Consider the following 18173-nt stretch of genomic DNA (forward strand, 5'->3'; position numbering starts at 1 on the left):
AGAAAGGGTCCCAATGCCATCTACGGCTGATTCTCTTCTTCCCCCACCCCCCAGTCATGAGCCCCTATCTCATCCCCTCCTAGGAGCCCCTGCCTCCCCCATCCTTCTCCTCACCCCTCCCCACTGGTGAACCTTGTTTCCATCCGACTTCCTGGCCCTCAGTGCTGAGAGGAACAACCATGGTTTTGATGGGTTGAGGGCCTGGTGTGCAGAGCAGGTGCCAGCTGCACAGTAGTTACAGGATTGCTGCATGTGCACCCAAATTTCAGGGAAGGCTGGTCACAAGTAGAGAAGAACTTGGCACATTAAATATTTTTGCCAGCAACTTCCAAGCCAGGCCAAAAAAATTTGGCCAGGTGGCAGCCCTACCCTGCCCCTTCCCAGCCCCGGTGTTGCAGGGAGGGGAACAGAGGAATGGTCCCTGTTGCTTACAGAAGGGGAGTGGGGAGAAGCAGAGGAATGGTCCCTGTTGCTCACAGAAGGGGAGGAGGGCACGGAACTGCTCTAAATAGCTGGACTCTTTCTGTTCTCTCCTCCCTCTGTCCTGAGAACAGATCCTGATGGGAGGGGTAGAGAGCCTTGCCTGCTTCTTGGCTCTTTAGACCTCCAGTGGAGGGAAAGTGGGCAGTCAGAGGAAGTTTCCCCCAAGCACGTCTGAAATGTGCTTCTCAGAAATTTTATTTGCAAGTCTGCCACCTGTTGTAGTCTGGCACACTTTACACAGAGGAGAGCAAGGTCACTAGGTCCCCAAGAGGCAGTGGTTTTCCAGGCAGAGAGGGAGATGTGAAAGAAGGTCCAGAGCAATGAGTGGGAAGACCCTGAAACTCTCATATCTCCAGAACTCCCGCTCTTAGTGCCTGGTCAGTGAACCTCTTTTCCCCCAACTCCTGAGAGTAACCCAGCTCTCTTAGTGTTAAGGGTCTGAGACCAGCTAGACTCAGAAGTACCTGACTGCCTCAACTCAAGGCTACTCCTTGCTGGGACTCTGAAAACCCACTGTGACGAGTTCAGTCACAGAGACCCCCTTGAGGCTGTCACCTAACGTTGGAATTACCTCTGAGCCCATTTTCCCTGCCAGTTTGGGACTCCAGAACCCTGCGTTGTTGATCTAGACACATTAGTCTGCTGCAACACAGACCCCAGTTTAGTCCATGCCCCCAAAGCAGCAGACTTTACCTAAAAACAGCTCAGCAGGTTACCTGTCTCCCAGCACCCAGACATCCAGTGTCCAGTGGGATGCAAACCCAAATTAAATCAGTTTTACTCTGTATAAAACTTATACAGGGTAAACTCATAAATTGTCCGCCCTTTGTAACACTGATAGAGAGAGATGCACAGCTGTTTGCTCCACCAGGTATTAATCACTTACTCTGGGTTAATTAATAAACAAAAGTGATTTTATTAAGTATAAAAAGTAGGATTTAAGTGGTTTTAAGTAATAGCAGACAGAATAAAGTAAGTTACCAAGCAAAATAAAACAAAACACGCAAGAAACTGAATACAGGTAAATATCGCCCTCAGAGATGTTCCAATAAGCTTCTTTCACAGACTAGTCTCCTTCTTAGTCTAGGCCCAATCCTTTCCCCTGGTACAGTTCTTGTTAGTTTCAGCTCAGGTGCTAACTAAGGGATTTCTCATGACTGGCATACCCCTTTGTTCTGTTCCACCCCCTTTTATGGCTTTGGCACAAGGCGGGAATCTTTTGTTTCTCTGGGTCCCCACCCTCCTTCTAAATGGAAAAGCACTAGGTTTAAGATGGATTCCAGTACCAGGTGACATGGTCACGTGTCCTGTGAGACCTCAAGCTCTATTCTTTCCAGCCTGACTCACATGAACACAGGAAGGCTTACAAGTAAACAGAGCCATTTGCAACCAATTGTCCTGGTTAATGGGAGCCATCAAGATTCTAAACCACCATTAATAGCCCACACTTTGCATAGTTACAATAGGACTTTAGAGTAATGCTTCATATTTCTAGCTTCAGATACCAGAATGATTTGTACAAATAGGAAGAACACACTCAGTAGATTATAAGCTTTGTAATGAAACCTTTACTAGAGACCTTTTTCATAAAGCATATTTCAGTTACATTATATTTACACTCATAAGCATATTTCCATAAACATATGGAGTGCAACATCACACCCCCGTTAGGGTTTAACTCACTGTCTGGTTTGGCAGGGATCTCCTCCTAAGGGTGTCACTGGGGCAGAGCTGCAGAGCAGGCACCAGGCACCCAGGACTTGTTCACAAGGCAGTGGTTGTAGTGCTGACCAACCAGACTTCACCATTAAGAGGTGACATGAAGACATCAGCCACTTGGCTTCAATTAGATATCACCTGCTGGCTCCTCCCTTTCTTCTATTTGCATCGCAGAGTTAATTCTGACAGACACAGCCCGGTCTTTCTCCAGCCATTAATACACTATTGATTCACAGCCCTCATGACAGTGTTAATGGACACTGATTGTGTATTATTATTTCCATAATCAGCCTCAAGCTGGAGTGAATTTTCCTTTGCAAATGCTCCGTCGATATTGTGCCCAGCTTTCTGGCCTTCCAGGGAAGGAGCAGGCCTGATTATTTGTTTTGTTTAAAGTTTCAGTGGAGCCTTTGGTTTCCATTATTAATAGCTAAATCAATGACACCTGCTGAATAATGAGAGAATGCCTCCCTGCCCCCCACAACCTTCCTTCACAGCATTTGCCATCCCTTCCCAGGGCTTGTTCCTGCAGACGCGTTTTCATGACTATGCAAAACTGCCCCTTTGTGCTAGACACCCCTGCTCCATGTTAGTATCTGCTCGCTATCCTGAAATACTGGCATTTCCTACAATATTAGCGCAAACCCTGCATGTTGTTTCTATTCACTTTATTAAAGCCACAGTAACACCGCATCTCCCGTCTTTAACATTTTTTAGCACAAATTTATTTGACTGTGTATATCAGAATTATCTTAACGGCTTTCTATAAGTCCTTTATCAGGTCTCCCTTGAACCAATGACCATCCAACTTCTATCTTCGCTGGCTCTTATGACTTAGAGGAATGATGTCATTTTCTTGTTCTTGCTGCTCTTGTTGCTGCACTGTATCATTTTTTTTCTCTCAGCCAAGTCTGATCTTGCAGGTAACAATTGCAAATGTCTCCAATTTCATCTATACGCTTGGCCATTATTAGCCATGACATCATAAGAATGAAATGCCACCTCTTTTGTTACAGTGGCTTTCTGAGCCCAGTTTCTACCATTATAGATATGTACTCAATCATTTGGTTTCAAATAAGGTAGCATAGGCAATCCTCAATCATAATAATTCTTTTGATACAAACTTGGCTGATATTTATACTTATTCCTTTCCTTCTATCCTTTTTGAAAAAGCATAGGTAATTTCCTGTTACATAACAACTGTGCAGGTGCTAAACCTTGTCATAATGGCCATGTTCTATAATTTAATTTAAATCAATATTGATTTCTTCAGCTTTTATTAGTAATCTTTTTTATTATTTTAACACCATTTTCAACTTGTCCATTAGATTGTGGGTAACATGGACTTGATGTAATATGTCTGAAATATATGCTATGCAAAACTTTTAAACTCTCTTGACTATGAAATTGAGGTCCATTTGCAGTCATTGCCCTATTGGGAATACCATGTATTGTAAAAATTGATTTTAATTTTATTAATGACTTGTTTGGCACATGTGTTTTCTAGTATAGATATTTCAGGAAACTGTGAAAAATAATCAAGAACTATAACATATGCATATCCTTTATATTCAAATAGATCTAAATCTACTTTAGACCAAGGTATTGAGTTTTCTTGAATAAATGTCAGAGGTTGTTTAGACTGAGTACATCTATATTCTTGAAATTATCTATGGCTTTATGTATTCTTTGTGAATCAATCTGTAATCCCTGATTAGTAAATGTGTCTCCTAGAAGCATTAATTCTTGCACTTTAAATTTACATTTGTGTTAAGCTTCAATCCTGCTTCTTTTGCTTTAGATAATGCTTTAGTTAATCTTATATCCTGCTCTTTTAAAGTTCTTCTCCATATTCTTATGTCATCTATGTACACTTGTGTGCTACCTATGTTTTCAAAAATCTTTTTATTGCTCTATGAAATATGTCTGAGCTGAACATAAGCCAGAAGGTAATCTTTTTAAAACAGTAGTGTCCAAAAAGGTGCGTTAAATGCCCATAGCAATTGGCTTTCTTGCTCCAGTGATATTTGCCAAAATCCATTTGAAGCATCTAAAGAAGAAAAGTGTTTTGCTTCTGACAGTTGTCCAAATATTTCTTCCCTGGTAGGTATTTTAAAATGTTCCCTTTTAACATACTTTGTTTAAGTCTTCTGTATCTAAATATAAATGTAAGTATCCATCTTTCTTTTCTACTATTACTAATGAATTCACCCATTCAGCTGGCTCTTCCACTCTTTTAATTATATCTAAATTACCTGACCTTTCCGATTCCTTTTGTACCCTACTTCTTAAAGCTAAGGATATTTTTCTAGTTGCTTGTATAACTTGTTTCTTTGTTTCATTTAACTCTGTTTTATACTTTGTATCCAATTTACCAATGCCAAAAAATAGTTCTGTAAATTGATGTTCTATTTCCAGTGTTTCAGAATTTTGAATAGTCTGAGTTCTACCGGTTAGATCTAGAGAGAAACGTGTTTCTAAATCTAAAATAGAAATATCTTGTCCCTTAACTACTACAGATCTTATGCTTTCTAAATTGCCTTTAACTAAGACCTGTAATTCACTAATACCCATAGCTTGAATTTTTTTTTTACCACTGAAAGATTGTAAATTAATATGTATTTGTTCTTTCTACAGGTTTTACTTTAGACCTCCTATAATGTCTTCTGAAATGAGAGTAGCTTGTGCACCTGTATCTATTGCATACAAAATAAATGTTCTATTAGAAGATAGTGTAAGGGCTCAGTTCTCCTTGTAATTTACAGAGCGACTTGGTTTCGGAATACCCAGAAACCAGTTTTCTTCATCTGTAATGTTAGTTCCGTATTTCTTACTTGATGTCTTCTCTGAGACTTTTGAATTTTGAACTAAATGTAAATATCTACGTTTTTTTCAGACTTTTCTGTTTACAAACGTCTGTGAAATGATTCTGTTTCCTGCAGATCTGACAGGTCTGACCATATGCTGGACATTGTCTAGGTTAGTGCCTCCAACCACATCTAGAATGTTCCTTCATATGCTCAAATGTTTTACCTTTAACACTCTATGGACTTGTTTGTTTCCTTTTCCTTAGCAAGTCTATATTCACATCAATTTGTTTTCTTTCTAAAATGTGCAATCGTTGTTAATTAAATTCAGCAGTGTGGCAAATTCTCACTGCTTTTTCTAGATTTAGATCTTGCTCAAACAGTCTCTTTTGTTACACAGATACCTTTTTATACCCATCTTCATTTGATTCCTTATCATAGATTCTGAGGAAATTACATGTCTGACTTCTTACCTTTTAGATCCGTTTAAAAATGATTCAAAAGTCTCTTCCTCCCTTTGATTCCTTAAGTGAAACTGAGATCTTTCAAATGTTTCATTTCTTTTTGGTAAACAGTATTCCTCAAATATTTTTAAGACAAACTCCTAGTCGGCTCCTTCTCTAGCATTAAGCTCAAATGAATTAGATAATGAAATTGCTTTTGTACCTGCAGTATTCACAAAGATAAAAATCTTTTGCTCATCTTCCTTATGAGTAGAGCTGATTGCCCTAAAAAATGCATCAAAGTCTTGTGTAAACCTTTTCTAATTTTTCTGCAGCATTGCTTGACATTTTGAGAAATGTGAGAACTCTTCATTTATCCATCTTATTTCGTTCCAATTTGTTTTCACCTCTGAGTAACTCTTACCTCAGTTTTTTTTAACTTCTTCCAGTTTTTAATCACTTCCTTCACTCCTTTTGCCATGTATTCTTTTATGGCCAAGTAATCCACTGGTCTTAATAATAATAATTCAAAGCTAATAATTTAACAAATCTTTATTAGATACATAGTTAACATTGATTTAGTTGAATTAAAATGCTCTGTATGTATCAGTCTAACCTAAAACCAACAGGCTTTTCCCACTGTCCTCTCCCACACCCTTTAATTAGATATAATTAAAGCCACAGTAACACCACAGCATGTGCCATGTGTGCAAAGGTCTCTGTGGTTGCTCTGAACTTTATAGAAAAATTGGGGTAAGACTCTGCCTTTTGCTGCCAAAGCAGAGGCTCCTACCACTGGAGAATCTACCTTAGCTGTTAGCAGTATAGGACTTATGACACACAGTGAAGAAGTTGTGATTCCATCCCGGAGAGGGTGGTCATATTTAAACTCTGGGTAGCTGATCACAATACTATCTCAGCAAGAAAAATTGAATGATTTATAATTTAATTCCAATAAACCCCTGCACTCTCCATTTGATGCAACATATTTTAGGATTTTTCTGCTTCTTTCTTGGCACCAGCTGCAAAGCTCATCCACTAGCTGCCTCTTGTGCGAGACAGGAAATGTGAGAGAATATGATTGGCAGCCAGCTGCCTGGCTCTTCAGGGCTTGAGCAGATGGTGTCAATCGGACTTGAAGTGAGTGTTCAACACTGTCCTCTCCCCACTCCTGTGTTCGCTGTAACTCCAAGGAGATTGACCCAGACAGATCAACAAGACAGGGAAAGGGCTCTGCCTTCATATTTTGACCTACTTGCAAAAGAGGATGCTTTATAATCGCACCAGGTACATAGAAAGTCACGTGACTGGCAAAACTGGTGTCTTGAGTAGTTCTGATGAACTGTGTCAATGAGGAGCAGGAGGCTGTAGCCTACAGGGGGCAGCAGGGAGGAGCAAAACAACCCGCTTCACGCCAGAGGGGGACGGGACTGGAAGCTGTACTTGATATGTGGATTTTTGGTGCTGCATTAACAGCTTTGGGGGCTGAAGTTCTTTATCCAGGGAGGCAACCCCAGAACAGGTACAGCAAAGGTGGGGGCAGGGCAGCACTGTGTGTAAGGATGAGTTGTCCTCCCAGTCCCCCGTGAAGCACCCTCAGATCTTTCCTGGGATCTGTGTTTAGGAGTGGACGGCATGCTGCGGAGGTCCTGAAATGATGATACTCGTGGTCTCCTACTCCAAGACAAAGGAGCGTGTGACGTATCCATTTTCTCTGGCCTGAACAGCTATCCAGGGTGGATGGATGCAGGCTTGCTGCTGTTAGACTTGTTCCTGAGGCTAAGGCTGCTCGTATGGATTTTTTCTATCCTTTTTAGAACAAGAATATTGAACATCTGGATCTGAGGAGCAGACTGCAGAGAGAAGTGCACCCAGCAATAGCCCATGGATATGAGAAAACAAAAGGGCAGGTTGCATTTGCTGACCTGGCTGATGTCTCTAAGAGCCTGGGGGGATTTTGTGTAAAATCTGTGAAGAACGGCTTATAACGTAAGCCCACAGCAGGCCTGACAAACTCAGCCCCAGGGGAGCTGACTCCAAGCTGATACTGCACTGAACTGCTCTCAGCTGGGAGTTGTCTGGCCTTGGGCCAAACCACTGGAGCCATTCTGAGCAGGTCTTAGCAGAGAGTCATCTCCTGGCATGCTGAGCTGGCTTTGTTATAAGCTCAGCGCAGCGGGAGAAGACTCCCAGCTCAAAGCAGCTCCTTCCGGGGGAGGCTCCCTTTCGGTACAGCTGGCAGAACTGCTCTCCTTGGGCCCGGCTCCGATTTCTGTTTGGAGCTTAGCTGTGGAGCCCCACTAGCTTGTCTGGTACAAGATGAGGGACTTGGATAAAACTTCAGCCTCTTCAGTGTCTGGACCCCAGCCAGCTGACCCAGCAGGTTCTCTCCTCCGTGTGCCCCAGGTTGGTTTTAGGGCCCTGTCATGAAATAGTGTCTGGAGGGAAAATGTTGACCTAATATGAAGAAGTTTGGTGTTCTTCCCATGAAGTTGAATGGTCTGAGTAGTATACGGCCTTGAGTGCACCCTGGGTGTCTTTCTTTCTTTGCCCCAGCCCTCACTGCCTTGTTGCCTCCATAGTTGTACCATCTGAGCATTGTAAACATAAGTGGATTGATCCCCACAACCCCCCTTGTGAAATAAGGAAGCAATGTCATCCCCTTTTTATGGCTGGGATCCAGGGCAGCGAGAGATTAAATCCTTTGCCTGAAGTTACACAAGCCGTGTGGCAGAGCAGAGAACGGGACCCAGCTATCCTGAATCCCAGTCTGCTGCCTTCCCTACAAGATCATTTCCCTCTCCTCCACTACTTGTTATTAACATGCTTGACCTCTAAAGAGCAGGTGTCTCGTAAGCTTCCCACATGATGGTGATAACATTGTACAGTACATTGCACTGGCATAAAGTTATTTTATCCTCTCCAATTTCCTTTCGCTTTAGTGTGTAAATATATCAAGTGAGAGGCTAGTTAGAAATCTCAGTGCAGAGGCCAAGCGCCCTGTGGGCCAGGCCTTTCCAGAGCTGGAAATATTAGGATGTGCTGTGAGATGGGTAGATTTTCAAAGGCTGCGTCTTTCCCTGAAAGCAGCTGTGAGTGTCCTGGACTGTTTGCTTTGTCTGGAGCAAAGCCCCTTGTGTTGGGCTTCTCTGTGGTGGATTTCTGTCCGGGAAGAATGGAAGTTCTGAAGGAGCTTTGCTTTGGTTGTTGAAAAGTGGACTGAAGCCTTGGAGAAAAGACCAGAGACACAATCCTGCCCCAGCCTCCAGCGTGCATTGGAGCACTTCCTTTTCTGCCTCGCGTGGTTCTTTAGGTTTAGCACACTCAGAGAGGCATCCAGGTTTAGGGAAACCCACCAAAACATGTGGAAATATCTCCACAGGGCTCATACTTTATGGGACTCTCACAGGGAATGATGGAGATGACTACTTCATTCCCAAGCACCAACCCCCTTGCCTCACAGTCTGATCTTCCTGTTCCTCCCAGGAGAAAGCAGCTTCCACAAAGCCTTGTTTATTGTGACAAATGCAGTCTCACCACCTGGGGAGGGAGGTAATGCTGTCTACTGCACTGGAGACCTACAACCTTTCTGTGTGCTAAAAACCCCATGGGACCCAAGATGATGGGAAATAATAATATTCCTTCCATGTGAGCACCCCGTGAATGGAATTAATCCTCATCTGACCATTTTACAAAGGGATGAAGTGACTTTCCCAAGACCATACAGCACATCCCAGCAGAGCTGAGATCAGAACCCAGATCTCATAGCTTCTAATTCTGTGATTTACCCACTAGGATATCTTTCCTGCGAGACACTGAGAGCAGAGTTTGCCCTTGGCTATCTCCTTGCTGTCTCACTGAAGTAAACATAACTGATGACGAAGTTTTTTCTCTGGTCAGACTCCCATTACGTGGTAGCCAAGTGGGTTCACAAGCTATCTGCAGATGGTACAGCAGATTTTCTAAACTCTCCATTCAGAAACCTGGGCTCAAACTGGGTTTAGAGGACAGATGAAATGTCTTCTTGTTGCTGGAGACTCAGTGCTGTTACTGCAGGAGAGAGTCTACTACTTTGGACAAGGATTGATCAGTAGCAGTGGTTCACTCTCCCAAGGGCCTCTCTCTGTAATCAGGGGAAGGGGTCCTGCTGCAAAGAGGATTGGACAGGGAAAGCTTCCTAACAGTGTGTGTGGGGGGGCTCTGTGCCTCAACAGTGTCCTTCCCATACCGCCACTTCTCCCTGAGGCCCTGCCTCTCTTCCCCCCCACTCCCCCAACCCTGTGGCACTTCCTTATGGCTGGTAAAAAGTGGGAGAACCATGGGTCCTCTGCCCCCAGCGCCAGCACCCCAGGGCTCAACCAAGTTATTGATACTTACCAGTAAATCTAGAAATATAGTCTTGCTTCTGAGCAATATGGAAATCCACTGGACTAGAGAGAGCTCTGTGGAGTGACAGAGCAAGAGAGGACAAGGAACATCTCTTAGGGACTGTGTACACATGGAAATTACTGGTATAATTATACCAGTGTAGTTACCAGTATAACTCCCCTGTGGGCACTCTGTTCCAGAACATGAGAGCCTTTTTCTGATTTAGCTTATACCACTTCCAGAACAACATAAACTAAACTGAAAAAGGCACTTTTATTCCAGAATAAGTGTGTTCACGTGGGGAGTTATACCAGCATAACCGTGCTGATAAAATCCTCCATATAGTCTAGCCTATAGGGACTGTTTTGGAGATAGGGCTGGCAGACAGAAAATGGTTAATCAGAGGAGAGGAGCAAAAAAAAACCCAGAGACTTCAGTGGGGCATTGACCAGAGGGAAGACAGCCACTGAAATTAGAAGATTTAAAATGACCTGGAGTGTACAGTAAGCAGGGTGCACAGAGGAATTTAGGGAAACATTTAAGTTAAAGCGACAGAAGCTGAGCTGTTACCACAAGCGAAAGAGCTCTGAGGCAGGAAGGGTCTGCTGGAATGCAGGCAGCCCCACTTCAAGGAGAGAACTCAGGATGAGATTGGGGAGGAGGGTGTCTGTTTTAATCCGCAGTGGAGATTCCTCCCAAATCCAGAATTGGGCGCAATCAGCATGACTGATAGTTGGTGCTGCAGAGTCAGGATTGAGGTGCCCTGGCAGGTCTGGGGCTGGGGGATGGGAGCCCAGGACTGAAGAGCAGAGCAAAGGACGTCAGGTCAGCACTGAGGGGACACGGCAGAGCTGTGTATGAGAAGATTGCACCACCTCCTCTTGCCCCGCACTAGCCATAGTGCTACCAAGCCCTTTCTGTTTCTTAAAGTGCTTCCACTTTCTCCCTCTCCTGACACGGTTAGCAAACAATAATCCCCCCATCCTCTTGGGAAAGGCAAGTCTCTCATCTGCTCAGTCATATAAGTGTAGCTTTGTGTCCTGGTTTCAGTGTTTTAGTTTTTAATGACAAGACTCTTGTGAGAGCTATCCCAGGAGATCTCTCCAGACGCTATAGGCAGGAGAGGGAAGGAGCGGCAGAGATGAGTGTCCATATATTTGCTATAATATCATTCCAGTAAATGCATTGATTCTATTAGCTCACAGTTGTGTGGACAATACTTATCTGATGATCCTGCCAATAAATTGCCATTGAATTGGAACAAGAGAGGAGACAAGGTGATAGAGGAGGCGTGATCACCTAGCACACCGACCCTGTGTAGCACTACAGCCTGCACATTTGATGTGTTTTATAAATGGGCACCTCTTGGAACAAGGTAACCAGTCATTGAAATGCGACCTTCTTCCCAGTTGAGGGTGAAAGCCTCTGCTATTTTAAATTAGCCTAGTTTGGCTAACGGCAATGGAGCTGCCCCAGCTTACACCAACTGAGGATCAGGGCTTTGGTCTGAGTAACACAACTGCCAGGGGTGGCTCTAGGTGTTTTGCCGCCCCAAGCATGGCAGGCAGGAAGCCGCGGGACCAGTGGGCCCTCCACAGGCATGCTACTGAAGGCAGCCTGCCTGCCGCCCTCGCGGCGACCAGCAGAGCGCCCCCTGTGGTTTGCCGCCCCAAGCACGCGCTTGGCGTGCTGGTGCCTGGAGCCACCTCTGACAACTGCAAATCCCCTGTTCCACTGTCCAAGCCCAGCCTGACCTGGGCCTGTGCGGCTAGAAAATGCAGAGCTGACTGTTTAGAGCTGCAAAAAGCACTGCTTTCATTTCGCACTGGCTAACAATATTTTGATTTTTTCATCCTTAGTGGCTGCATGGTGACGGGATCTGTGCCTTACTCCAGAAGTCCCTGCACCTTGGCAAACTTTGTGCCAAAGCTGGTATTTAACTCTGCCTGCGTAACGGGGTTTCCTTGCAAACCCTGTGCTTGGTTTGGAGAGCTTTTATAGAACTCTTTGCTTTAAGCCTTTTCTTCATTTACCTCTCAAAGCTGTCCTGTATTGAATTATGCTGGGCATAATAGGGCTGAGGAGATGAATCCACATGGAAGTGCTGCAGCAAGAAGGAGACACATGCTCCACTGAACTAGTAACATCTTCAGGTTTATCCATTCCTTAAAGTTAGGCTGCAGTTTTCTGCCTGGCCAAGCACCGGTGTCCCATGGGGATGCGCACAGTCACATACAACACTCCCCAGCTGCTGCAGTGATCATGAGCGCTCTCAGCATATGGACCAGATGACTGTTGATGCAGGTCCTCTCAAACCAGATTTTTTTATATATTCCCTCTTACTACTTGTAGAAATGGCTCCTATTCCTGTTGATCAGGACTAGACTAGTAGGGTTTGAGGTGAGGCATTGGTTGGTTTAAGGAATTGGTAATGGGATATGGAGCCTTGCACCTTCACTTCCCTCTTAGGGGGAACCAAAAATCTTTCCTTTTGGATGCTGCTGCATTGGCCTCAGTGAAAAGCGTTGATGGTCTCAGTTCAGTTCCTAGTGTTGCCACAAATTGGCCCTTGTTGGAGTCTCAGCGGAAATCTCAGGGATTTAAGGAGCCACAGAGAATGAAGTCCTCTCTCACTGCTAGAGGAGGATTCTTCTAGCACAAGGCTAAGGCATGTTGATGTGACAGCATGGGTGAGACTTGTACCTACCGTGGCCTGTGCTGTAACCTGTTCTGGGGATAAGTACTAATAGCCAGTGCTTATACAGCTCTGCAGAGCCCTTTGGAGTGACTGGCTGATTAACTCTCATAACCCAACTGCAAGGTAAATCACCATCATAATCCCTCTTCTACGGGCACAGAGCACTCCTGATTTGACCAGATCACACAGCCAGTCCCAGATAACACTCCTTCTCAGAGCTAGGAATAGAGTTCAGAAGTTCCTGGCTCCTATTGATCACTGGCTTACGCTATCTCTCAGTGTACTCTAGTCTTCAGTCTCCACAGCTGCTAATCCCAGTTTCTTTCCCCCAGATTAAATTCACGGATGCCAAGGGAGGGAGGAAATTCCCCAGTTTTCAGAGCAATGATGCTCTTGCCTCTCCAATACTGACATTAGTCTTGCTTTCACTTTCTGCAGCCCAGCAGAGGCTGCGTGGCTCCCGGAGCGAAGTGTGGCAATTCCAACAGTTTTGTGAGGACTTGGATTCCACCTATATGTTGCTGCCATTTCCTGTTCTAATTAGTTCTCTCTCTCCCAGCTCCAGCTCAGGCCCAGATCATCCATGCGGGGCAGGCCTGTGTTGTGAAGGAAGATAACATCAGTGAACGAGTGTACACTATCCGGGAGGGCAACACCCTGGTGCTGCAGTGTCTGGTCACGGGACACCCACGGCCACAGGTAACCTTTCTGTAATGCCAGTCACATGCACCCCTGTGCTTCTCTGTTGGGTTCACTCTAATCTCGCCTTGTAGAGGAGACATTGGGGGTGGTTGGAGGACACGTTTCCCCACTACCTTCACTCTTCTACCTTTATGAAGGTAGGTTCCTCTCCTCTCTTTCTCCCCTGGCTTCCTGGGCAGTAGCTGCAATAAAAGAAAGAAAGGGCTGAGGAGCAGAGACACTGGATGAGTGAGTGTCCTCTGGAGCTAGGTCTGTGGCCTACAACGAGGCCAGAAGTCCTACCACAGTACAGCATATGACAATTTTGCTGTGGCTCGAGTACTAGTGAAAACTGTGTTTTGGGAGCAACAGAGCCTAAGGTGAAATATTGCCCAGTTCTGCCTGTGTGCTGTATATTGGTAGCACAAGTCTCTCTCCAGAGCATCTATCATTCTAATGGACCAGAATGAACTAAAAACATGGGCTGTGTTGAATTCAGGGCTGTGTAGGTAACACTAGAGACTCCAATCCTCTCTCCACAGGACAAGTACAGCTTGGACAGGGGTAGTGCAAGCTTCCCTGTCACATCTCACCAACGTAAGAGTGAAGTCGAATCTCCGTGGTCTGTTCAGCCTTGGCCTCTCGGACCAGGCTAGCAAAGGGGATCACTCAGTTAGTGGAACACTGGGGGAGGGGGCATTTTTCTGATTTGGACACTTGTCCATGATGACCTGGACTGGGACCTATCAACTCATTTCATACAGTGGACGCTAAGCAGCTGCCAGTGGTGGTAATTTTTGATTGCTGCTGTCTAAAGCTGGATTCAGACCCATGCCATAGAGAACTGCAGGGAAATTCTTACATAGCAGCTGACGTGTGTAAATGACCCCAGAACATGGGTAAAATTGTGGCTAAACTTGGGCCTTCAGGGCCAGAATAAACCCTGGGGAGTGAGTTACACTGTGAATGAAGCTCTCCGGGGGAGAGTTATAAGAGGATTGGTGAGAAGCTCAGCTGTTCCTGCTGCCCCTGCAGCAGCCTTGCCAGCCGTAGGCACTGATGCTGATAAGCTGTAGCTCTGTGTGTGCCAGCCACCCCTTCCCTGCACTAACTGACCAGACGCTACTTGTCTCTTGGGCCTTGGCTGGTAGGAAACGACAAAGGAGAGAGAGCAGCTCAGCCAGAGAATCCAAGTTAGAATTAGCCAACAAAATGTCTTTTAAGAAACAAAATGATGGTGAGCCAGGATGTTGGGCAGCTGGGCCACTCAACAGAGCCTCTCGTGTGTCATTGTGGAGGATTACATACCCTAGGCACTTAGGCACACTGATCCTGTGCACAGTGGGCAGATCCTGGCTGTGCAGAATAGAGGCATGGAGAGAACTGATGCCCATGCTGCCGAGGAACATGCAGGCAATGTGATGCTCATGGGCGCTCTGAGCCTGGCAGGACTAGAGAACATTGATGTACCCCTGGTGCATACAGAACGCTGCTGCACAAGAAGCTGTGGCATCCCCAGAACCTGTTTGTTTGTGTGTAACACTAGCACATGTAGAGCCCAGGTATGCAGATGGGACCCTGGCATGTGTGTCCAAAGAGGTCAGGCAGACATGGAACACTGGCTCACACAGAGCTATGCCCACATCCCATCTCTCTCTCCCCAGCTTCCCTTCTCTCCCTGCCTCTTCTCTCTTCCTTCTCTACTTTGCTCATCTACCACATCCCTTCTGTCTCTTAACTCCGCATGCTCTCTGCGCCTTCCCCCACTACTCCAGATCAAAGCTCTTCTCTTAGCCTTTGTCTAATCTTTTCCCTCCCTTTCTTCCGTTTACTCACTGAAGCTTTAACGTGTAGCCCAAATATTTAAACGAGGTTGAAATGAAAGGGCTGGGGAAAGATTAAAGAGCTGACTGAAGGAGCTGTGCAAACAAGAGACTCTGAGATTTGGGGCCCTAAAACGATCTCATCATAACCCTGCCAAGACTAAATAAATTCATCACATATGGCCATTAGCTGAGCAAATCTGCCTAGCAGGGGAGTGGGCTGTAGAATCCCGCCATCTTTAGAGCAATGGCTCTAGTTCAGCCCCACGTCAACTGGCGTTGGGCATGGACCAACGTACCCACTCCCCTCCAGCGGCTCTGTCTAGCATGAGGGCAGTTGGAAATGAATATCCTTTTAGTGTCTGCTTTGGGTTCAGTGCAAAATGACCTGGTGGATCTCAACCCAGTTGCTAGGGGATAGGTGTCCAGATTGCTGGAAGCTACCATAGCAACTGGTGCTTCAGAGATGTCTGTATTGAACTCTAAGGCATAGGTGCTGGAACTAAGGGTGCTGGGGGTGGTGCCACACCCCCTGGCTTGAAGTAGTTTCCAGCATATCCAGGGTTTACAGTTTGGTTCAACGGCTCTCAGCACCCCCGCTATACAAATTGTTCCAGCTCCCTTGGTCAAAGGTGTGACTTTGCCATGTGCAGACATACCCTAGCTAGCTTGAAAAGCTATAGGAATGAATCTGCAGCAGCAGGAGTGGCAGCTCAGGCTAGCCACTCGGGTACATACCCGTAGTCCTGGGTGGGCTTGTACAGAGTGTGCTGCCATGCCTTCCCCCCTATTGTTCAAGCTAGCTAGGTCAAAGCTGGCTCAGGTATGTGTACAAGTGCTGCAGTCACACCTCTGACTGCAGTGTAGATGTACCCTGAGAGCAGAGGCAGCCAACAAAGGAGACTGAGAGGCCAATGAACAAATGGGCCATGGGCATTGATTTCCTTCCGTGCTCTCTGGGTTGGGGTAGGGGGAAGCTTGCACAGCTGCTGTATATTTTATGAGATATACAGATAGGACTTCAGTCTCCAGGGGCATGTTTCTGCAGCCCCGCAGTTAATTGTGAAATGACCTACAAATGTGCAGGTGGTGTTCTAAGACTAACTGTAAAAAAATGTAAAATTGTTTGAATTCTGAAGAGCTCTTTTTCTTTTATTAAAGTGTGTTTACGACAAAAGAGAGACTTACAAAAATAACCCTTGTGGGGTCCCCTCCAGAGGGGGAGACAGGCTAACAGCAGTAGCTGAACTTCTCACTTTGGAAGCCAAACAGATGAATATCCCCATTCATAGAATCACAGAAATGTAAGGTTGGAAGGGATCTCGAGAGGTCATCAAGTCCAGCCCCCTGTGCTGAGGCAGGAACAAGTAAACTTAGAACGTCCCTGACAGATGTTTGTGTGATGCAGTAGGGAGCGGGGCGGATTGACCTGGGAATGTCGTCTAGTTTTACTGAGACTGTCTGCATGGGGGATGGGAGAGCAGGGGATGACTTTAATTGAGGGACAGTACCTGAGCCAGGAAGAAGGTGGGGTGAGGCAATGCCTTTGCCCAGGAAACTGGACAAAGGAAGAGCGGGAGAGAAGAAGGGGGAGAGAGCCAGCTGGAGGGGTTTTGGTTTCAGTTTGGGCTGGCTGGGAAGATGCAGGGAACCCCAAGTCTGGAGTCTAAGCTCCTTGCCTCCCAGATTGACCTGGCTAAAGGGTCCTGGTTGTACCTACAAGCCCTGCTTGGGACTGTGTTCCTGTCGTCTAATAAACCTTCTGTTGTACTGGCTGGCTGAGAGCACAGTGAATCTCAGGAAATGAGGGTGCAGGGCCCTGACTCCCCCCCACTCTGTGACAGTTTGTCCAACCTGTTCTTAAAAAACGTCTAATGATGGGGATTCCACAACCTCCCTTGGAAGCCTATTCCAGCACTTAACTACTCTTTTTGTTAGAAAGCTTTTCCTAGTATCTAACCTAAATCTCTCAGGCTGCAGATTGAGCCCATTACTTCTTCTCCATGTCTATTGAAGGTAGGACAACAACTGATCACTGTCCTCTTTATAAAAGCCCTTAATACGTTTGAAGACAGTTATCAGATCCCCTGGCAGTCATGTGATCCCAAGACTAAACATGCCCCGTTTTTTTAACCTTTGCTCAGAGGTCAAGTTTTCTATAGTTATTAATTATTTTTTTTGCTCTCCTCTGGACTCTCTCACCCTTTTTCCTAATCCTTTCCTAGATGCACAAAATAGGCACAGTACTCCAGGCCCCACCAGTGCCAAGAAGAGTGAAATAATTACCTCCCATGTCTTCCACTCCTGTTAATACATCTCAAAATATTTGGCCTTTTTCTCAACTGCATCACATCCTTAACTCATCTATTCAGCCTGTGATCCACAATAACCCCTTTTCGGCAGTGCTGCTGTGTAGCCAGCTACTCCTCATTTTGTAGTTGTGCATTTGATTTTTTTTCCTTCTTAGGTGTAGTACTTTGTACTTATCTTTTCTGAGTTTCATCTTGTTGAATTCTGACCAATTCTCTAATTTGTCATGCTCATTTTAAATTCTAATCCTGTCCTCCAAAGTGCTTGCAACCCCTCCCCACTTTGTGTCATCCTCAAATTTTATAAGCATACTCTCAACTCCATTATTCAAGTCATTTAATGAAAATCTTGAATAGTATTTGGATCAAGACTGACCCCTGTGGAACCCCAGTATCTATACTCTCCCAGTTTGACAGAAAACCCTTGATAACTACTCTTTGAGTATGATCTTCCAACCAGCTGGGCACCTGCCTTATATTAGTTTCATCTAGACAACATTTCCCTACATTGCTTATCAGAATGTCTTGTGGAACTGCACCAAAAGCCTTACTAAAATCAAGATATACAAAGTCTACTGCTTTCCTCCAACCACTATGCTAGTAACCCTATCAAAGAAGAAAATCAAGCTGGTTTGGCATGATTTGTTCTTGACATAGCTATTGCTTATAACCCTATTATCCTCTAGGTGCTTACAAATTGATTGATTGTTTAATAATTTGTTCCAGTAAATTTCCAGGTATAGAAATTAGGCTGACTAGTCCATAATGTCCCTGTCCTCTTAGTTCCTCTTTTTAAAGATGGGTAACTATGTTTGCTTTTCTCCAGTCTTCTGGGATTCACC

General features: G+C 45.2%; 1 protein-coding gene across 2 annotated transcripts in view; it reads left to right on the forward strand.

Annotated features, from left to right (window-relative positions):
* MDGA1 (MAM domain containing glycosylphosphatidylinositol anchor 1) overlaps positions 1-18173 on the forward strand; it is a 198261-nt gene that overhangs the window by 51181 nt on the left and 128907 nt on the right. For both annotated transcript variants that reach the window (XM_050948668.1, XM_050948669.1), the window contains exon 2: positions 13078-13217. In XM_050948668.1, the coding sequence (XP_050804625.1) occupies positions 13078-13217 (140 nt within the window). The remainder of the gene's footprint in view (positions 1-13077; positions 13218-18173) is intronic.

Source organism: Gopherus flavomarginatus, chromosome 4 (assembly GCF_025201925.1).
Source record: "Gopherus flavomarginatus isolate rGopFla2 chromosome 4, rGopFla2.mat.asm, whole genome shotgun sequence".
In the NCBI taxonomy this organism is placed as follows: Eukaryota; Metazoa; Chordata; order Testudines; family Testudinidae; genus Gopherus; species Gopherus flavomarginatus.